The 23,406-nt window shown below is 41.1% G+C and overlaps 1 protein-coding gene across 5 annotated transcripts in view; it reads right to left on the minus strand.

Annotated features, from left to right (window-relative positions):
• LOC120717724 (NLR family CARD domain-containing protein 3-like) overlaps nucleotides 1-23,406 on the minus strand; it is a 77,643-nt gene that overhangs the window by 38,956 nt on the left and 15,281 nt on the right. For 4 of the 5 annotated variants that reach the window (XM_040005935.1, XM_040005934.1, XM_040005936.1 and 1 more), the window contains exons 10-13: nucleotides 21,562-21,735; nucleotides 20,417-20,590; nucleotides 20,233-20,282; nucleotides 18,859-19,719 (exon numbers count right to left, since the gene is read on the minus strand). In XM_040005935.1, coding sequence (XP_039861869.1) covers nucleotides 19,184-19,719; nucleotides 20,233-20,282; nucleotides 20,417-20,590; nucleotides 21,562-21,735 — 934 coding nt within the window. In that variant the 3' untranslated portion in view covers nucleotides 18,859-19,183. Of the gene's footprint in view, nucleotides 1-18,858; nucleotides 19,720-20,232; nucleotides 20,283-20,416; nucleotides 20,591-21,561; nucleotides 21,736-23,406 lie in introns of those variants that run through there. The other variant, XM_040005937.1, reaches the window with a different exon arrangement.

The raw sequence follows: 23,406 nt of genomic DNA on the forward strand, positions 1-23,406 counted from the left end.
TGCCTACACACAGACCATGACAGAACGACGTGAACACTCTGCTCTGTAGAAAGATTTTGGCCGCATTACACAGCTAATTAAATAGACAATTCATGCTTCGGATACCCGGTGTTCTGACAAACCATCCTACTTTGGCAAAACGTCCTACTGTAAGTAGTTTATGCACATTTCTGCTGTCACAGAGTAATTCCAGCACAAATTTCAGTAGGTATGATTGTTTGCCACTTAACTTTGCCCATCAGAGTATGCTTGTAGCTCATATTCATAAAGCCAGGACAGTTTGCCACTTAATTTTACCCGTTAAAGTATGCTTGTAGGTAACATTGGCACTTAATTTTACCCGTCAGAGTATCTTTCTAGCTCATATTCACAAAGGTAGGACGATTCCCCACTGATATTTTAGCTGTTAAAGTATGCTTCTAGCTCAGATAAACAAAGGTAGGACGATTTGCCACTTTATTTCAGCTGTTAAAGTATGCTTGTAGGTCACATTCACAAAGGTAGGATGGTTTGGCACTTAATTTTACCCGCCCGAGTCTTTTTCTAGGTAATATTCACAAAGGTAGGACAGTTTGCCACTTGATTTTGTGCTGTGTGCATGCGCAGAAACAATGGGTAGGATGGTTTGTCACGCTGGTTCTTACACAGCTTGCCGCAGTTACATGTCTTACTCGTAGTCCTTTCCATTGCGTTGGTCGTTAACCTTGAGTCCGTCCGATTGGAGACCTCATCCTCCCCCCCTCTCGGGATCTCCTGGGGGTATCTTTCTTTAGGGCTTTCCGTAGCTTTTTGGGGTGCTTTCTCACGAAAACTGCAGACCGGGATGCTAGCCCACCCTGCCCCTGGAGCCGTCTTTCCGAGCTGTCATCTGTCTCTCCAATAGTCACCAAACTTTCTTGGTTGTCACCTAGTCTCTTCCTAGGCGTCACTGGCTCAGCCAGAGTTTAACTATAAAGACACATCTCCTGGATGCACTGGTACGGATCTTCAGTGATGTATCCTAGGGTCATCAGGTGTTTCGGGTCTCACAACATCATACACCCTCGCCCAGGCGACCCAGCCGGGGGTGATCAGGCCCCGACTTGCGTACCATTAGCTACCCGCGGATCAGCCCTCTTGATCCACAGCCACCTTGTGGCTTTCTCTGCCGCTTCACTCACAGCCTGGATGGCCCTCTTCTTGGGTGCCCCCGCCACGCCCAGCCGGCCTAGGACTTTGCAGAGTGATCGTCCTGCAAAGCCCCTACAACCCACTTCTATGGGCTCATAGCCAGCCCCTTCCCCTGCACTCCTGCACTAGTTCCTGGTACTTTCCTCGTTTCCTTTCATTGGCCTCCTCAATCCGGTCTTCCCAGGGCACTGTAAGTTCCAGCATGATCAGCTGTTTTGAGGCCTCGGAAATAATTATCATGTCTGGCCAGAGTGATGTTTTTGCAATGTTCTGAGGGAACTTTAGTTGTTTACCCAGGTCAGCCTGTAGCTGCCAATCAGAGGCTGTGTTGAGGAGGCCAGTTGTCAAATGTGGGCGCACCTGGGGTTTCTCTCCAGCCTTAATAAAAGAGATTGCCTTCCTCGGAACCTGAAGATGCTTGCTGGTGCTGATTGCTGAGGCAATCTTTTCAGCAACTACTCTGAGCACCTGGTCGTGCCGCCAACGATACCGACCATCGGCCAGGGCCCTTGGGCAGCTGCTAAGGAGGTGTTCTAGGGTCCCTCTTCCAGAGCACAGGGGACAGGCAGGTGTCTCGCTCTTTCCCCACAATGGAGGTTTGCTGGGCTTGGCAGAGTGTCGTATACTGCCTGCACTAGGAATCGGATCCGGTGGAAGTCTGCCTGCATTAAGTTTGCCCAGGTGACCTTGCGCTGCAAGGTGCTCTCCCACCTTGTCCATGCTCCCTGCCGCTTAAGGCCTACAGCTCTACTTACTCGCTCCTCCTCCACACCTGCTCGGACCTCTTCCTGGAGTAGCTGTTGTCTCTCCTTTCCCTGTGCCCTGCTGACCTGGGCCTTTGGGAAGTACCCCAAGCCTGCTCCCCCTGTTGCTAAGACCCCCATCAGTGTTTTCTGCCTTAGGCGTGACTCCGCCACCTCAACTGCCTTCTCAGCCTTCCACTTTCTTCCTGTCCTTACCTCAATACCTGCTGATGCCACCTTGCAGTCTTTAGAATCTCTGTATTGTAGGGCTTCTCGTGTGCGAGCCACCTTGAACTCTTCTGTGAGACCACTGAAGGGTAACTGCACGCTGTTGCTTGCCCCATACAAGGCAGCGCTGGTGAGTCTGCGGGGAAGTCCCAGCCACTGTGATATTATTCTGTTATCATATGTTACCTTATATATGTAATCAAAGTAGTTGAATTAGAATACTGCTGTAGATCATATTATACCCTTTAATATAGAGTGTGTGATCTGTATGTAGTTTAGTTCTCATTATACTTTTGAGTTAACAGAACATATTCACATATTAGTTCATTAGATAAATGTGCATCACTCTGTATCCTTGATCTGCTGGGAATGTGTTACACTGTTTTCTTGACATGTTCTATTGTTGAATCATAAAGAGAAGGTTGTAAGCAGGAGACTCTGTGTCTAAGACAGGGGAGATAGACAGACCACATTCCACACCCCCACCTTACAGAAAGCAGAGAAACAACTGCCGAGGTCATAACTTAGGCGCCGTAAGAGAGAAAGAATGTTAATGTTTGGTCTTTTACGACTAGGTGGGGGCCGCTAGGAGCTATAAAAGGCTGTGTAACCCGTCACCATTTTGAGACTGCTGTGACCCTCTTCAGGCATGTCTCCCCATCATGATGGTCCTTATGCTCTTAAGTGTTGAATTGTATGGAAATAAATGATTGTTGATTGAGCATTTATACACCGAGTATTGTCCTTCCTTCAGCCCAAAGATTCAAAGAATTGGGAGATTTCAACACCACTTACGAAGAAAGCCACTGATCTTTCTTTCAAGGGATTCCACAGTAGTTATTGGAACTGTATAGACAAGCAAGGGCCACAGGATTCGGGGCAGGATGGAATGCTGGTAGATCCAGGCTTTAAATCTTCCAGGCAGGCCGGACTTATCCACCTTAATGAGCCACGCTCCCAGCTCCTCATTTGCCTTCTGAATAGTAGTAGAGTCTTTCAGGCTGGAGTCAAAGAGTTTCCCCAAGCTCTTAACTGGTTGTTCCGTTATGGATGGAATAATGGTTCCTGAAATTGAGAACCGGAACTTGTCCGTCACCTTGCCCTTCTTCAGTACCATCGATCCATAATTATTATAATGGATATAATTAAAGAATACTTACACTATAATGTTAATTAGAAGTGTAATGCAAACAAATGGATTTTTACGCTTCACTCAAATACAAATACAAATACTTTTCCCCCCTGAACAAATACAGATACAAATACTGGCTGCTTTGCACATCTCTAACATGTATGTGTATATATATAAAACACCCAGAACGCCCCTGCGGGCGGTTTATCCTTCAAGCTCGGGTCCTCTACCAGAGGCCTGGGAGCTTGAGGGTCCTGCGCAGTATCTTAGCTGTTCCCAGGACTGCGCTCTTCTGGACAGAGATCTCCGATGTTGTTCCCGGGATCTGCTGGAGCCACTCGCCTAGCTTGGGAGTCACCGCACCTAGTGCTTCGATTACCATGGGGACCACCATTACCTCTACCCTCCACATCCTCTCGAGCTCTTCTCTGAGCCCTTGGTATTTCTCCAGCTTCTCGTGTTCCTTCTTCCTGATATTGCTGTCATTCGGGACCGCTACATCGATCACTACGGCCGTCTTCTTCTGTTTGTCTACCACCACTATGTCTGGTTGGTTAGCCACCACCATTTTGTCCGTCTGTATCTGGAAGTCCCACAGGGTCTTGGCTCGGTCATTCTCCACCACCCTTGGGGGCATCTCCCATTTTGACCTCGGGACTTCCAGGTTATACTCGGCACAGATGTTTCTGTATACTATGCCAGGCCACTTGGTTATGGCGTTCCATGTATGCCCTGCCTGCTAGCATCTTGCACCCTGCTGTTATGTGCTGGACTGTTTCTGGAGCATCTTTACACAGCCTGCACCTGGGGTCTTGCCTGGTGTGATAGACCCCAGCCTCAATTGATCTTGTGCTCAGTGCTTGTTCCTGTGCTGCCATGATTAGTGCTTCCGTGCTGTCTTTCAGTCCAGCTTTGTCCAGCCACTGGTAGGATTTCTGGATATCAGCCACCTCCTCTATCTGCCGGTGGTACATACCGTGCAGGGGCCTGTCCTTCCATGATGGTTCCTCGCCTTCCTCCCTTAATAGACAATTGTGAACTCATTAAACCCCTTTTCCATCTGCACCCTGACACTGTGCAATATTACGGGATTTCCATGGGGGAGAGGATTTAGTTTTCCCTAATTGAACGTTAAAAAAAAATATCAATTAGATTTTTCAATTTCATTTTACTTATATAGAGCCAGTTCACAAACACATGCCAAATCAAAATAAGCATTAGGTGTTTAAAATATTCCCTTTGTGGCACACAAAATGGTAAAGGCACTGATGTTACACTAACTGTAACATCTCCTGCAGCATGAACAGAACAATTTTTTTAAACAGCTGATTCATGTCAAAATGGCAGATAAATCAGTTAACATGAATGAATGGATTAAAAGGTGCGGTCCTAGGTAAAATTACATGGGAAAAGGTATTCAAGAACTGAGCGTGAAAGTCACATAGTTGGTATCTGGTTCTGTTCAATAACAATAATTGTAAAAAACAAAACAACAACATAAAATTATAGATAAAGTGCTGTAAACTGCTTCTTGTATAAAGAACCAACTCACCTTGCTTTTTTGCAGTTTCTCTCAGCTGGAAGAAGTCTAAAGATACATTTTCCTGATGGTCTGTATTTCTTGAGATTGAATTCATCCAGAGGTGTGTTTGACATCAGAATCAGGTCAACCAGAGCTGAACACTCAACAAGAGAGAGTGGGAATTCAGGAAAAAAATTTGGTTTCAGATACTTTCGTACTGAATCATGTAGGGAACTGTCTTTCAACTCAGTCAGGCGTGGACAAGGTTTAGACATCTTTCAGCTGAGCAATCCAATAAATCTATATCTAATAGACTTGACCAAATTTCCTCAATATTTGTTGAATGTTCTTCACTCTGTTTAATCAGACCTTGAAGCAGGTCTTGTGTTGATTGCAGAGACAAGCCAATAAGGAACCTGAGGAACATGTCCAGTTCTCCGGTCGTCCTCAGAGTTGAATTAGCTATTGCAATTTCAATCAGTTCGTTCAAAGGTAGATCCACTGGAACTGTTTCCAAGATAGACTTAATCTCTTCATCAGACCCTTAAATTATAAAATCCTTGAGACTTTCAGAATCGATTTTTTTGTTTACAAAGCTGTGATATACAAAGAGAGCAGCAAAATACTCTTGAACTGTCAGATGCACAAAGCAGTAAAGTTTCTTTGTTAGGAACACACTCTCTTCTTTGAATATTGCTGTACACAACCCACAGTAAACTCCAGCTTTCGTTATATCTATGTCATACTTCTTCAGGTCTTCAGTAGTGAATATGATCCGGCCTTTTTCCAGTTGTTCAAAAGCCAGCCTGCCTAATTTCAAAATGAACTCTTCATTTGACTTAAAAAGCTCTGCTGTATCAGGCTCTTCCTGGTCTTTCTGGTCGCCATATTTTTCATTAGCTATCGTCATCTGAATAAGAAGGAAGTGTGTGTACATCCCAGTAAGAGTTGTGGGTATTTTTTGGTTTTCATCTTTTGTGTTTCCCATTTTACGCATCAAATACTCAAAAACATCTACAGCAATCCAACAGAAGGACTGTACATTATGTGACACATAATGTACAGGCTCCGTGACATTGTCATGTGTTCAATTATTTTTTCAGCAACTGCTTTGTCCTCAACTCTCTTTCTGAAGTACTCTATTTTTTGTGGATCATCAAATCCTCTGACCTCGGTCCACTGGTCGACATACTTAATAGGGATGCGTCGAACTGCTCCTGGCCTTGAGGTAATCCAAACAAGTGCAGAGGGAAGAAGATGTTTCCTGATAAGGTTGGTCACCGGAGTGTCCACTGAGGACACCTTCGTAGCATCATCCAGTATTGTGGTCGTTTTGAATTTCAGCTGAAGTTGACTTTCATCGAGACCATCAAAGATGAACAAAACTTCACGATCAGCCAAAGCTTTCGCAACTGCTATGGTTTTAAGTTCTGGATGGAATGTTTTCACAAGGTTCTCAAAGCTAATCTGATCATCTTGGACCAAATTTAGCTCCCTAAATGGAAACATAAGGATGAAGTCCAAGTCCTGATTGGCTTTTCCATTTGCCCAGTCAAGGATAAACTTCTTCACAGAGACAGTTTTTCCAATGCCAGCGATTCCCTTTGTCATCTGTTACGAAATCAGTTTTACCCCGGTTCTTTTATTCCTCGAGCATCCAGAGACGGCACCGGAACTCAGTAGTCATTTCACAAAACCTTTATTCATCTTTATTCATCTTCATTTAAGCATGCACTTCTAGAAGGGAAGACGAGGCCGGTGTCCCTCTGCAAAAAATCTTCACCCCTTTGTTCGTTATAGCCAGCTTTATAGAGGCTGTCCCCATCATAAAACCCCCCACGGTGTGCTGCAAACTCTATCTGTGTTTATGTGCACGAGCACATGAATGCCTGCATGTGCGCGTTCCCACGTGTCTATGTGAGTGCTCGTGTGTGACTGTGTACGCATACCTGTGTGTATGTGTGAGTGCACATGAGTGAGTGTGCGTGTGGATGTGTGTGCGTGACAGTTAAAACACTGTGGGTGTAGGTGACTCCCTAGGTCATAAAACCCATCTCCCTTCCAGACCACAGTTATCCAGTTACAAATGTTGAGACCCCCACCCAAACATTCTCTGGGAAATTTCCACTCAGCATTAACTCCTCTCTGTTTTACTTTCACAGTTCAAGTGGGAGAGGGGTCTCCTACAATCTACTCCTAAGTTCACGACACAGTGAGACCTTTATTATATTAAGGGCAGTGTCTCTACAATAGTTCTACATTCTATGTCAACACATTTCTAAACTCTAAAATAAGCTAAACACTCCTACAAATCCCCCTTTTTATCTGCCCTATGGCAGATAAAACTAAACTAAATATCTCACCATAATGTTTTCATACTGTGACTCCCCATTTCCCAAAAGTGGCATCATGGTGTCTGCCTTTGTATCGGATTCTCCCACAGCACGATTGATGAGTCTTACAAGCAAAGCTCTGATACAAGGCACACAACAACACCCACATGTCACTAATACTGCAATAAAAACAGACAAAGAAACCATAAATGACATAATGAAACCTTTCCATTGCCCAAAGACAGAGGTCATCCACGCTTCCAGCGGGTCATCTAATCCCGAATGCTCATACATTGTGGTGGACAACGTCTTTAGGCCTTCCAGAACTCGGGTCACAGAGCCGTCGGGAACTGTGTTATTTGGAATGAAAGTACAATACATATCCCCAAACATCGCGCAAACGCCCCCTTTTTCTCCCAACAACATATCTAACGCCATCCGATTTTGTACTGCCATTAAAGATGTTGGACTCAACTGTTCAGCAAGCACTTGCATTTAATGACAGCACAAAGATCAAATGTATACGAAATTGTGGACCCTTTAACGTAGTCCAACTCTATACCGCCATAATAATCAAAACACTCAACTGATTTACCTGTTTCACTACGTTTGGTTCGCTTCACCGTGGCCTGTGATGGTGGAGTCGCTGGAATGGATTCAAGTCTGTCTCTGGGCAATTCACTTATAAAAAAATCACAGTTACAATAACCACAGTCACACCTAACACTACGGTTTCTCTCCAATTCCCCCTCAACCAGCCTAGAGAAGTTGACATAAGTTAAATGTAGATAGAAGGCTCGTCTGTTTACATCTCTCCCTCACAGAAGGCTTCTCTGCAGAGCATCAAATCTGCATGGCAAAGTGACACACTTTAGGTGATCTTCCTCCTTGGGAAAAGTGGTGTCAACTATTTCCCAGTCTCCTAGTATTTGTGCCTCACACAGAATCACAATTCCATCGCTGGACTTCCTCTGCGCTGTCACTTTTGGAGCTTGGCACGCTCTCTCCATCCCTCAGGTTCTCATGTTCCAACGCTGCTGAAGATTTAAGGCAGAGCACGTCGTACACCTTAGTTGTCTTCCTCAGCGTCAACATTGAATCTCTCATTTTATTTAAGATTTTGCTGTGGGAAGTCTCCTCTTGATCTCCTGGAAGCTCAGTAGCACAGCTCTCTGTGTGATGTCTGCTGTGCTGAAGATGATCTCTGATCCTCCTGAAGCCTCTCTCCTGGCCTCAGCTCCCATCTTGTGGACGATCCTCTCAGCCACTCCTTCTCGTCATGGCGCCTCACGACATCTACAGATTAAAAAATAACACTCCCCTTGCCACATGGCTTTCACCATGTGTCAACTCCCCAATGAGACATGCACAAGAATGTTGCACATTCTCTCTAAAACAATCTCCAGGGTTTCCCACTTGGAGCAGCCATACTCCAACCTGTAACCCTGTGTAAAAACATTAATCAGCAGTCACATGTTAAGCTTGTTTAACTCCCAGCTCCACCTGGAGCCTGTAACCTGGAAGACAAATCTGTTAAATCAAACTTCACATTTGCAACCAACTATAGATCATGAGAGTGATAAAGTACTCAGCATAACAGACAAGTATCATGTGCAGGTTTTCTCCAATCATTAAATCACTATTATTACCATAATTTGTCCCAAATCATGAATCATCCCAATTTATTCCACAATTTAATCTGTGACTTTCCTTAAACAATGTCACTCCACCCGTTTTATCACCATGAGCTCAATAGCCCATCTTCAACTATTCCATAAACACTGCATCCCTTATTTGTTTTTCTCATGTCACTTGTCCACTTCTGCTGAATCCTCCACATGCACTCTTAAAGAAAACAAACATTAGCAACACACATGGATCGTGTGGTGGGCAGGCGTCGGCCATCCACATTCCAGAGGTGCCATAAAAGGCCATAAAATTAAGCCTGCTGTAAAAAGAATGACACTGGTTTCAACACAGGAAATTTCTCACGTTATTCACTTCGTCAAAGTAGCCTTCAACATTTTCCCAACAACACAGTGTAACAGCATCACCAACTCATAACCTGTAGTAGAGAAACAAACATCCACCAATTGTTCTGTTAGAAATCACATCATCAAATCACATGAAGAACTGTAATGCTGTAGAAAAGAGAATGCAAATGTTAGCGCTGCGCAGGTGTGTACACACTTTCTCACAGTAACTTCTGTGAGCAACACAAGCCCATGAATAACATACCCCTGGTAGATTCACAAACACAGAAAATGGCATTTAAAAGGTTAAACCATCACGCAACCTCGAATGTTGCTGTCATCTTTCTGCTCCTGTAAAAGGAAACACATAAATTCCTCCACCCTTTTGTCCTGTCTAGGTGGAGGTTAACCTTGAGTCGTGGTCAAGTCTTGTCAGCTTTTGTCAGCTTTTATCAATCAGTTTTTTCTCTTTCACTCATTCATTCATTCATCCATTCTTTCTTTCTTTGCTGATAGTGGAACCCATCGTCGCATTTAGTTTCCACTCTCAGCAAAATGACGTCATTTCAAAAAGAAAAAGAAGAACTTTAGATCGGATTACCTCACTGAATCCTTTTTAGGCAGGGACTCTCATTTTCTAATTGTCCCAAATAAGCGGCTTTCTCCAGAGCCCATTTTAATGTGGAGAAACTCACTTGCAACAATTTTCTTGACGACGTGTAGCACTTTTAATTCCCGACGTGCAGATCTGCTTAAAGAAAAGAAATTCACAAACAGAAATCAGTGCACTGTTCAAAAAATAAAAATAAAATAAAAAATGACAAATAAAACTGAAAAACAAAAGAAAAAGAAAAAATACAGAAGCCCAGTCTTAGGACTTGTCACAGAATATTCTTTCTCTTATAGGTGAGAAAACACCCATACTTCACAAAAAAATCAAAAAAACCAAAACAAAACAAAACAAAAATCTGCTAGTTTCACTCATTTAAACTCTGGCTGCAGGATTCTGTTCACCCCTGCTATCATGTTCCCCAAAATAATACTAATTCAGTCGTCTATGTATCAGTTCTCAACCCACTCAATAAACCAGACAGGATGATGGTAACAGTATTACCTACTTAAAATTGTGTTTGATCTTCATTACGTGTGTGTGTGTGTGTGTGTGTGTGTGTGTGTGTGTGTGTGTGTGTGTGTGTGTGTGTGTTAGTCGGGTTAATACATTTTCTGTTTTTATGTATCCTTTCATGTACCTTCCCCCTTTTTTCTGAAACAAAACTCCGTTCACTCCAAATTTTGTTTCAGAAACATCTAAATGAAAAACTCTGTCATAGTCAGGCACAGCTAAACCCCAAATGCTTGCAGGTTACCATCGGCAACCACACTGTGTGTTGTTAACCCCTTCTACAAATACTCTCTTTTAATGTGTAACACTTTGTGTATGATTTTTGTTATCTCTGGTGCATATTATCTGCATGTGTGGTGTCATCTTTCCATTTTTCTAACAGTACACTTGCATACCTCAGTGCTTGTCTTCCTCCCCCTTTTGTGGTGGTCTGGACACTGTGTCAATCCTCCACTTCAAAGCAGTCGCTTGTCTCCCCGGATGCTTTAACCTAATTTGATTCCCCACACTAAAACAGCCGCCTCAGTCCTCTTCTGCTCCTTTTCTTCTCTCCCACTTTTCAGTCCAATGGCAGTCAGTGTTCTTCAGCTTTGTCCCGTGTCTCTTTCATTGCCATCTCACTCCAAACATGGCAAATGTCAAACTCAGACAGTCTTCTCAAAAGTCCTTCACACACAGTGAGGTTGCAGCTTGCTGGAAACGCATCTCCATCCATCCAATCTAGATGGTGGATCTTCTCTTTCTGATGCCGTTTGCCCACAGCGCTGCTGGACCTCTCTGCTCAGAACTCTGGTATTGTCTCTTGGACTTCTGTCCACTGTTGATGTTCATGCTCGTGCTTCTGAAACTGCACTCTGTGTCTTCAGGGAGAGATCAGCTTCCTTGGAGCTTGCTTGTTCAGGATGAGAACGGGAAGCTGCAAAACAATTCAGCCAAAAATTCTGGCTTGGTGTTTCAATTTTTTTCTAATGATTTTAACCTATAATTTTCTTCCGACTGCTGCCCGTGGAGAATTGATCCAGGTCCGTTCCCCACCTGTAATCGACAGACTGAGAGACTTTCATTAGTCACTGTGACTGCATATGTTTTCATCACTCCTAAAGCAGCACATCTCTACTTATTTTGTTTTGAACTCTACTGACTTTAAACCCCAAAAATGAAATTTTTATTTGGTCTTAACCGCAAATACAAAAATCTGCTTGATGTTGTTGTTAATTATTTTCATCCACCACACTCCAAATTATGTTTTCTTTTGTGTCCAGCAGCGGAAGAAGGTGACCTGTAGCGTCACTGCTTCCCCCAGTTGGAGACAATTTCCCACTCACACTTCCACACTTTTTATTTTCTTTGTTTTCATGATTTTCTTTTCTCTTTTTTTTTATTACCCCATTGTTTTACACCCACACATTAACCTGTTAACTCACTCCTCCAACCTCATTTTCCTTTCACCCCAACAGCTCTCATACAGTCAGCAATCAAATTCTCCATTCATCCTTGAGTACTTGATCACCTTTAAATGTCACTGTTAATTTTATCAATTTATCTATCATTAGTTTAACACTAATCCACTGTTTATTTTTTATTTACTTTAGTTCATTTTCTCCTATTTAATCACTACAATTTCTTGACTATTTATTATTTCACAGAAAATCAACTAATCTACTTTGTCTCCCTATTTGTCATCAAGGAATTCACACACACACTCACAGGCTGATCACTCGCCCCCACCTTTTCTTTCTCTCTCACACACACGCACATTTTACTCTTTGTTCATTCCACCTGTGAACCCGCAGTCCCATTCAAACTTTCTGCGAGACACTTCTGCTGATTCAGGACAACGCCTTAATCAGAACAAAGAGCGGGTGCCGTCCGCTCTTATACACCTCAACCTAACTAGGACAATTAGGCTCACGATCTTCAGATCGCGCCACATTTGCCTCACGAACTATTCAAACTGCGCCACGGACTGGATACCGCAGTTTCTCTTCCCCATAAAAAATAAAACCAAATTAAACCCCCCAATTGACTTCACAGCTTGCAATAATTCGCGATACGGCCTTCTGCCGCAATTTCTGCACACCACAAACACACACTTTTAGACACAAATTATTTCTGTTACTTTAATTGACTCCCGTACTTCAGACGAGACACCGACTCTAACGACGCTTTCACACACACTACACCGCCCTCCTTCTGCATCAGGCACTGGTTCAACTCAGCTCGGAATCTAACCGGCGAAAGCAACCGATCCTGCTTTTATGCATACTTCAGACTGTGACAGGGACCTCTCCCCGACTTAGTTATTTAAGGAGCCACGAATCCCCAGGTCACCACCCTGGATCTCCTGCCTTCAGGTCCTAGCCCCGCATCCGAGACTAGGTGGGGTAACCAAACCCGTGACACACACAGCCCTCAGCTGGCAACGAGGCCTCTCAGCCCCGCTTTCTAACTAATAGTAACACAAGTTCCCTGCTTTAACACACGGGGACGGATCACACACCGCCACTTTTTTCCTAATAACTAAAGACGGATCACACACCGCCATGGATGAAACACCGATTCTATTAATTACTAACTAAGACGGATCACACACCGTTTCTTTAACATACTGAGTGAGTTTACACTGAGATACGCTCAACTTAGCGAACAGATAATTTAGGCTTTAAATAATATGCACGGTTCGAAAATAAACAGGTCGTGCTTACCTTTTAATCATGTGAGCTAGCTCTCTGTTCGCCTCGTTTCACGATCTCAGCTCTGCCAATTCCTCTCTGGGCCTCGAGCGAATCCCGGGTTCCACGGCACCAAAACTGTTACGAAATCAGTTTTACCCCGGTTCTTTTATTCCTTGAGCATCCAGAGACGGCACCGGAACTCAGTAGTCATTTCACAAAACCTTTATTCATCTTTATTCATCTTCATTTAAGCATGCACTTCTAGAAGGGAAGACAAGGCCGGTGTCCCTCTGCAAAAAATCTTCACCCCTTTGTTCGTTACAGCCAGCTTTATAGAGGCTGTCCCCATCATAAAACCCCCCACGGTGTGCTGCAAACTCTATCTGTGTTTATGTGCACGAGCACATGAATGCCTGCATGTGCGCGTTCCCACGTGTCTATGTGAGTGCTCGTGTGTGACTGTGTACGCATACCTGTGTGTATGTGTGAGTGCACATGAGTGAGTGTGCGTGTGGATGTGTGTGCGTGACAGTTAAAACACTGTGGGTGTAGGTGACTCCCTAGGTCATAAAACCCATCTCCCTTCCAGACCACAGTTATCCAGTTACAAATGTTGAGACCCCCACCCAAACATTCTCTGGGAAATTTCCACTCAGCATTAACTCCTCTCTGTTTTACTTTCACAGTTCAAGTGGGAGAGGGGTCTCCTACAATCTACTCCTAAGTTCACGACACAGTGAGACCTTTATTATATTAAGGGCAGTGTCTCTACAATAGTTCTACATTCTATGTTAACACATTTCTAAACTCTAAAATAAGCTAAACACTCCTACACATCACAGTCATAATTGCTGTCATATCTTTGTCGTCTTGCACATGTTTAAAGATGTCATTAGAGTTGAATTTTGTACCCTCACCAGTTTGATTCCTCTCTTTATCTTCAATCTCCCAAATCTCGTGTTGTTCATTGACATGTTCACTCTCTCCTTGTATAATGTGAAGCTCTGTGTAAAATTTATCCAATGATTTTTCATCCATACGAGACCTTTCAGTGCATTCCAACTCCCACTGACACTTTTGCCTCAGATATTCTTTGTTCTTTTTGATGACCTCCTTGATGACATCTTCTGCTGTAGGTAAAGAGGAAAACCACCAATTTCAACCAAAACATATAATTTTAACGTTAACTTGGTCATTTTGACCTTGGTAAAGGATAAAAAGCCCTCAGAACGGCTGCGATAAGTATGTTAAATAAAACCTCAAATCCAAACCCGTATTTTATTCACAATAGAGCATATAAAAAATCATCATCAAATGTTTAAACTGTTGTCTGATACATCATTAAATGTTTCATTTAATGATTTATCAAATGTTTCAGTTGTTGTAAGGTCTTGATTGCAGGCAACAAAACTCTTCTATTATGAAGCCATGCCACAATGCCCTTATAGACGAGGAAACTGCCAATTCCTTAGGCAATAATACAGTTGGTCCCTCTCCTTAATTGATCAAGAGGATATGGTGTCCGTGTTTTCAAAGAATGAATTTAAGGCTACGTCCACACGTACCCGGATATTTTTGAAAACGCAGATTTTTCTATGCGTTTGCACCTTTCGTCCACATGTAAACAGCGTTTTCAGTCACTGAAAACTGAGATTTTTAAAAACTCCAGCCAGGGTGGATATTTTTGAAAACTCCGTTTTTGCATTTACGTGTGGACGAGAAAAACGGAGAAAATGCAGCGTCAAAGGTGTGCGCCTTTTTTGACGTCACACTGTGCGCCACATTATTGTTTCTGTGAAATGAATTTCTACAATACTCTTACTGTTAATTGTACTCTCTGAAGTGTTTAAATGCTTACATATACACACACAGTTACTGTCGCTCCACACATACGACTCGGTTCTGCTTCTATGCCCCATCCTTGTTTACTATTTCCCACCGATGCTTCTAGACTTCTGATTGGCCAACATTTCTACACGGTTAGGAATATATCGCCACCTGTTGCTTTGGCATGTTCCTAGCAGCATTTTCCTTCATTTCTGCTTTTACGTGTGGACGGGATTATTTTTTAAAACGAAAACGGAATATCTCCGTTTTCAAAAATACCCGTGTACGCGTGGACGTAGCGTAAATTTCATTTCATCTGACCCCAGTTTTCTACTTTACCTCACTCCGCTTTAAATGAATTTTGACCCAGAAGATGACAAAGTTGTTAGAACATGTTTGCATATGGCTCCGTCTTTGTACAACAGATTTTAACCTGAATTTGAGGATGGAATAGTGAACTATATACATGGACACAAATTCTTTTGGAAGTGTTCTTGATAGCTTACAGCGATTTCCAGTGGGCCCGAACATCACAGATATTCAATATAAATTCTTGCTTTTCTGGTGAAAAGCAAGCTGTTCTATTATGAATAAAGTATGGGTTTGTAAAAATTTGAAAATCATTGTATTTTGTTTTTAAGTTGTGTATACTTCCTTTCTATCATTTTCAGAATTGAAGGGGTTGTATATATGGTTACCAAGCAACTGAAATACATACTTTCAATAAAGGTGTCACATACTTTCACATGCCTGTGGCTCAATTTTTGAAGGATTCTGTAGAAGGCGGATTTGGATTTTGTAGTAGTCAGTGCATTGTAGAGCTCCCTCATCTGATCCTGGCTGGTCCTGGCAGCTTGGATTTTGTTGTAGCCTCTGGATGGATCAAACCCTGCTGTCTCAATTCATCTGCTATAGGCATCACCAAAGTGATTGTTTGAATGAGTTTAGACCTTTTCTTGTCCAGGTCTGCTGAATATTTCTCAGCTGTAAGCAATATTGTTTGGAACTTTAGAAGCAGAAGAATTAAAGATGTTTTTATGGACATTTCATTATGAGTTAATTGTAAAATTATAATGATTAACTCACCTTCCTCTTCTATATCAGACAGGCAAAGACTACCAAAATGCAAAGACAACTGTAAGTATTTTATCTTTTATCTTTATTATATATTTATTTATTTGTCTATGTACAATTAACTTTTTTTATTGTCAATCACAAAATAACAATTGTCTCACCCCTGGGCATTAATTTGTAATTTGTCATTTTTTTCTAGAGGTTTCTTCTGCATGTCTGCATGAAGTTGCCTCCCCTGTTTCCTTCACTGTGTCCCCCTCCCCCTGCAGAGGCCGTCTTAAGAGGAAGGGAGGGTTTTCTTCACTCTTCTCAGTTCTGTTAACACCCTCTTTGTCACATTTCTTGTTCATCTTTTTACACCATCTACGTGCCGAACACTGGTTCCCCATGATGTTATTACTTCACTGTCAGCTCAGTCACTTGGTGAATTGGTGTGACGGTGGACCCAAATGTAGACTTTTAAGGCTGAGTTACTATACAAAAACAAACCTTTATTTTAACATAGAACACGTCCAATGAAACGTTAAACATTTTCCACAAAGCTAAACAGGGAAACCCCAAAGACAGTGGCAAAGAAAACATAAAAGAAAGTCTGATAATGCAAGAATGTCTAACACTGACACCTAACAGACACGGGGAATATAAGAGGGAAACAACATTATCTGTAATTAAGAATGGAGGACACAAATAACAAAAAGAAAACAGAGTTTAAACACTAAATTGCATTGGAATATTAACTCCTTACCACAAGGAAAATAATAAAACAACAAGCCACCAAAGACTGAACAGAAAATATTAAATAAAACTTAAAAAGCATGACCAACTCTGCCATTTGTAAAGCGTTTAAATGTGAGCATTATTGCACATATATTGAGTTTAGGAGTCAGACCCAGGCCACAGCATTTAGTCCTGTGGCAAATGGTTGCCTGCTCTATCTGTGAGTTACACCAGCAGTCCTTTATGAAATATGTTTGAATCTATATATATCTATAGATATAGATATATATAGATATATATATAATCTTTTTTCTTACTTTTGTGTCATGTAAATGCTGCAATGAAACAGCCATGATGCATTCTGAAGCTGTGGCTGGATTTAAAAAAAAAAAAAAGCAAGACAGGAAGTGAACAGTTGTCAGGCTGAGCGGATACATCAGAATTTTATATATATGTAGCTCACTTCTGCTCTGTGAGTGACTCGTGTGAGGTGGAAAAAAAGTGTGTGCATTTTGTATAATTTTCATAAGCTTTATTATTTGTTTGAAGTGAACTAAATAATAAATTGAAATTGTACATAAGAACATTCATGGTAAGGTGTAATATGATGTGATGAACAACAGATTACTTCCACTTTCACTAGTATGTAATAAAGTTATATACAATTAAATATCCTGTGCACTGAAGTCAGGGTTGAGCATTTTTTTGGTTTTTGTCAAAGCCCCAGGGTTCATCTGTCATGGTGGCCTAGAAATATCGATTCACAAAGTACTACTGGTGACACTGCTGATGACTTGTGACTCTTCTTATGCATCCACTTATTATTTTACCACTGTGCTTTTCTTTCAGTCTTTTCCTCTTGTGACACTGCTGGGTGGTATAAGGCACATCTGTCAGTGAAGCTCCTGGAAGTCAATGAGAAACCACAGGATGTTTTTTTTTTTACTCTGCAAATTTAATTTGTTAGTGTCTAGTGTATTTTACTAATAGATATGGAAGTGGTGGATAAAATTTTTTATCATGTAGTTTTGTAACTTTTTTTCTGCTAAAGCATGTTGCTGTGTCTTTGTACTCTGCACCTGTATCCTGAACTCTCATTTAACAATACAAACTAAAGTCTATTGAAGTCTGTTTACTTCTTTTCATGTAAATGAACTTTGTCACAAATGAAATTTCTCAGTTTGTGATATTGATTCTCATTAATGTGTTAATTTGACAGACTTACAGTGTCATGACCAGAGCTTTGGTAAAAAGATGGACTGACTGAATTTGAGGGGTATGGCATTCTATAATGAAAATGACTGGTCAAATCCTGAAAGACATAACAAAGGGTGATTGGTTTTTATAATTCATGGTGGTGGACGACCATATAATTGTGGTTGAATTTTGGTCGTAATAAGGAAAGTTATCGGCTCTAATGTGGATTTACTTCTTTTGCTGTCACCCACGGGCATGCTCACTGTTGTACAGGAAATCGGATGTGTACAAAATAACCAGGAATGGAGATAAGACCGTCCCCTTTGGTCCCCCAGTGTTACTAAACACCACATCACATCACTCTTAATGTGCCAGTAGGTTGAAGTAAACCTAACAGTCTTCATTTTTGGTGAAACTGCATTCACCACTGTTTGGAGAGATTAATATTACATTTCTGCAAGAACTTTTAAACCAAATTTCAATATGTTTACAAATATGCCATCCCATTTTTTTCTGAATCTCTTTTGAAAACAGTATATCAGAATATGAAAAATTTTGTACTAGTCATGTTCTGCAGGTGTGTGGCTTTTGAATGAGAAGAGATTAAGGGCTTTGGAAAATGAGATCATTGGATGTATTTTACGTGAAAACAATCAAACAAGATCTCCACATTGGTCCATACAGATGTCTGGTTTGCTCAATGTGTAAAAAAATTTCATGTTGGTTGCAATATATTGTTGTTGCAGTCAGGGGGAAAAAGACAGAGACAGATAAACACGCAGTGTCTTTCACTCGTGGTTTCTCTTATCATTAAAAGTAAATAACAAGGTAGACTAGTAATCCAAATCAAAAATTGCCACAATATTTTTCTGTTATCTGACCTATCAGGTTGATAAAATTCATGCAAAAGCAAATGCAGCCTGTACAAGCTGTGTGCAGCCACTATTGGGGTCATCCTAGGAAGAAGCTAAGAATTACAATAAATATGTGACTTTTTAATTTGCAAATTTTGTTCCCTACAAATTATTATTGTTGTTGTTGTTGTTGTTGTTAGGTGTATAAATATAAAATGGAAAAGATACATGAGTACAAATCAGTAAATATACAATTTTAAAGAAAGATAATACATTTATTTATACAGCACCTTTCAAAAAATGTTACAACACAGCACAACAGAAACATTAAAAATGAATGTATAATAAAAGTCATGTTTAACATTTTACAAAATGTACAGTCAACACAGTTGTGATAAACATATACTGCCTTTGATAGGTCGTTAGAGTCCCACACATTTGGTCTGGCAAATTTCTGAAGTCTGCTAAAAAGTGAGCCCACATTTTTAGTGTTGTTGAAGGCATGCAGGACATGAAACCATGTCTTTATTATATGCAGCTGAGCACGACATAATATAAAGAGATATCATAAACCTTCCAATCCAGTTTTTTTTCCTGAATAATCTTTCTTTCCTTTCATCTAAAATTTTCTTCTTTTCTTTGTTTACAAAGGTAAATTGATCCCAACTGATCCAGAGAGAAACCAGGATGGAGTGGTTCAGTGAAAGCTGTGTGTATGGTGTAGAGATGAGTAACTGTGTCAGCAGAGACTTTAAAGAAGGACAAAATACCTGCCGGCCAGTCCAGATACATTCCTATGGTACACCTCAGTGGTGTACTTTTCAAAAATGTTAAGTTATTGTTATGACTAAAAACACCACCATTCATCCAGCACCAAGACTTTTCATTTTTTCCAAAAGAAAATTCAGAGGAAGAGTCTCCCACCCGGTCAATGCTTTTATATGCCACTCCAACATCAGCCCGTAAACACTCAACCTCCCAGTAATGGCGACTTGTCAGACCTTCTTCACAGAGAACCTGATCAAGATCAAATCTGTCTGGATGATCAGGATATGGTTGCTTCTCTTGAAAACATTCTGCCATTTTTTTCTCCTTGGTTAAAATAATATTCACACCTGCTGTGTTGGGATCAAGTGTTAGGTCACAGGCATCTGCAATCAAAACAGTAGGAAAACGTTAACTGTTTGTGCCATTCTTGATCTCAGATAATGTTGCTATGAAGCTTAAACCAAAAGTGGTTTAGTTATTATTTACAGGTGCCACCAAATAACTGCATGTACATTGTGTCTGTAAACAACAGACACACAACACACTTTGATTTAAGATTAAATGTTGCTCCGTTGCTCAGTTAATGTGGACTCCATCTTAGTGTATTGTGCATCAGCATTTCTAATTTGTTTATGACTTTAAACCAACTAATCATTTATCTTTTGAGGTATAAAATAAAATTTAAAGCCAGCAAATTCAGTGTTTTTGTCTGCTATTTATGTTCTCTATCAGGAAACCTTGTTGATAATTCTCATTGAGTAGTAAACACTAATAAATCCAACTGATTTTTCTTCTTTTTCAAACCCCCCGCCCCCCGATTTAAAACAAATTTTTATATTTCAAAATATAGATTACAACCTATCACATGCAGTGTTTCTTGAACATATTTTTCTTACACTGTCTCAGTAGCTTCAGATCGACCCAACATTCTTCATTGTGGTCCACACTAATGGGAAAAATAAACAAAAGCACTGTTGTTTACGAAGAACAATAATAGATCTTGCAATATTAAAATGACTGAAAAACTGATAATAAATTAAGCATAAAGCATTCTTTTTAAGACAGGATTTTTTTCCATACTTGACATTTTCCAGACTGCAGCATGTATCTCTCTTTTTTTCATTTAGCAGCTTGACTATTTCTTGATTGAGGTTATTAAAGCTGAGGTCCAGATCTTTGAGGCTGCAGTAGTTCGAGTCAAGAGCTGAGACCAACGAGGAGCCTCCACGTTGTGTCACTTTACAAAATGACAGCCTACAGAAATCAAACAGTGGGTGTGGTAGATGATCTTATCAAGACCAGTTTTAATGTGTGCATTTATACCTCACAAACTAAATTCATACGTAATCATATGATTATTTCAGAGATTAAAACAAAAAAAATCATCCATTGAAAGTAACAAAGGGACTTGGTGGTGGTTATATATAAATATCTCAAGCATATTAAATGTACAAATTATTGCAAGGCATTGTAACTGCACGATAACAGACCATCTCTTAAACTGTCTGAAAAACGTTGAATTCCTGTAAGACTTTTGTTATACTGCAAGAGGCTCCATGTACACTGGAGAAAATAATTATTTGATACCTTGCTGAATTGATGTTTTGTCAAGTTTTGAAGTTTTTACAAAGAAATTAACAGTCTCCAATTTTATGGTAGTTTCATTTTAATGGAATTAGTTTTATTTTCTGTAGGATTAAAGCTACTCTGTGATATTAATGTGATTATTATTTTCTTCTTTAGCCACTCTTGTTTCCATGGCAGTATGTTTTGGGTCATTGTTCCGCTGGACGACTGATTCGCGAACCATATTCAGTGTTCTAGCTGAGAGACGGAGGTTCTTGTCCAAGCTTGGAATGGAATAAACTGAATCTGTGGATAGGTGCGCTTTATACAGATAATAAGTTGAGGTCAGGAGTATCTGTAATTGGCTGATTGATTGACTGTAATCTGCTAATTTGTGGAAGCCAGAATTCTGGTTAGGCAGTAGTGGATCAAAAAGTTATTTTATTCCATGACATGCAAATCAATTTATAACTTTTATGAAACAGCTTTTCTTCTGGATTTTTGATTGATATTCTGTCTCTTTCAGTAAAAATGGGACTACCATAAAATCTGGAGACTGTTCATTTGTTTGTAAATGAGCAAACTTACGAATTGAGCAGGAGATCGATTATTTACGTCCCTTATGGGAGATTTATTGTGATAACATCATGTGAACTGACCTTAGTGTTTTTAATCCACACTGTGGGTTTGTCAGTGCATTACACAGTGCTATCACCCCTGAATCCAGCAGGTCATTATAACTCATGTCCAGGTGTTTCAGGTGGGAAGCTCTGAAGCTGAGCAAAGAAGCCAGTGTCTCACAGCCTTTCTCGGTGAGTTTGTTGTGACTGAGACTGAATGAAAAAATGCAGGAAAATTTTTTTTTAGCTTAATAATATAGGAAATTGCACATTTGAAAAATATTAAAAACTAATTATTTTATAACATATATAAGCAATATACCATATAAAATGCAAAAGCCCAAAACAAAAATTAATATCCGTTTCTTTTCATCTAGCAAAAATAATAAAAGTTTTGTGCAAGATGAAATAAAATAGTATAATAGAATTAACCAAGTGCAAGGTCTTTGTTTGAAACCATGTTTGAAGATGGCCAGTTAGAATACCATAATAGCTGTCAAATGTGTGCTTACATCAAGATGGCGCTGGAGTGACGGCAGCCTTTCCAAGTAGCTCTACAACACCGCACCTTTTTCTTAACTTTAACTTTTTTTTAGACTAGGTTTTCAAACTTTATTTCACCTTCCTCTAGTTACTCTACTTATACCTCTTAGATATAGCGATACAAGATGGATAATGCACTTTTTTAAACTTCTGGAACCAGCTCCTTCATCTATTCGAGAGCGGAGCTGCTGGCACTAAGAACAAAGGGACAGACCGGCATGCGACACAACATCCCGGCTGAGATAAAGAGGAGCTACAGAGGCTGCAAAGCTGGAGCGAGGAGAGCGGATCACCGGAGGCGATTCAAACCATCAATCCCGACAGTGATAATGGGCAACGTGAACTCGTTACAGAATAAGATTGATGAACTGTGCGCTCTGAACAACCACAGACTATACCGTGAGTGCAGCTTGTTTATCTTCACGGAGACGTGGCTAACCGAGCTAACGCCACAGGCTAACGTAGACCTATGCGGTTTCACATCCATGAGAGCCGATAGGGACACGCAGGCCAGCGGAAAAAGCAGAGGTGGGGGACTCATTGTCTACGTTAACAACAGATACTGTAACCCTGGACACGTCTCTGTTAAAGTTTCGGTATGCCGTCCGGACCTGGAGCTGCTAGCTGTTAGCTTGCGGCCATATTATCTACCTCGGGAGTTCAGTCATGTGATCTGTGTGTGTGTTTACATCCCTCCGAGGGCTGACTCAACAGCTGCCTGTGAGAAAATACACACAGTCACAGCAAGACTTCAGACACAAAACCCCGAGGCTTTCATTATTATATCTGGAGACTTTAATCATGCCACACTGGATTCTACTCTGGCTGCTTTTCACCAGTTTGTGAATTGTCCCACAAGGAGCAACAGGACAATTGACCTACTGTATGCTAATGTGAGAGATGCATACAGAGCCACCCCCCTCCCCCCACTAGGGAAGTCAGACCACAACCTGGTTTACCTACAGCCACAATACACACCCCTCGTCCAAAGGCAGCCTGTCACAACGCGCTCCATCCGGAGATGGACCCCAGAAAAGGAGGATGCTCTGAGAGACTGCTATGACACCACAGACTGGGATGTGCTCCTGAGCCCACATGGTGAGGACATAGAGGGGGCGACACACTGTCTTACAGACTACCTCAACTTTTGTGTGGACACAGTCGCCCCTGCTAAGACGGTAAGGTGTTATCCTAATAACAAACCGTGGGTAACACAGGAAGTCAAAGCTGTCCTCAACATGAAGAAGGCGGCTTTCAGGAGCAAAGTGAAGGAGGAGATGAAAGCAGCACAGCAGGAGGTGAAACGCTGCCTGAGGGAAGCAAAGGACACCTACAGGAGGA

Source organism: Simochromis diagramma, unplaced genomic scaffold (assembly GCF_900408965.1).
Source record: "Simochromis diagramma unplaced genomic scaffold, fSimDia1.1 OVJJ01000510.1, whole genome shotgun sequence".
Classification (NCBI taxonomy): Eukaryota; Metazoa; Chordata; class Actinopteri; order Cichliformes; family Cichlidae; genus Simochromis; species Simochromis diagramma.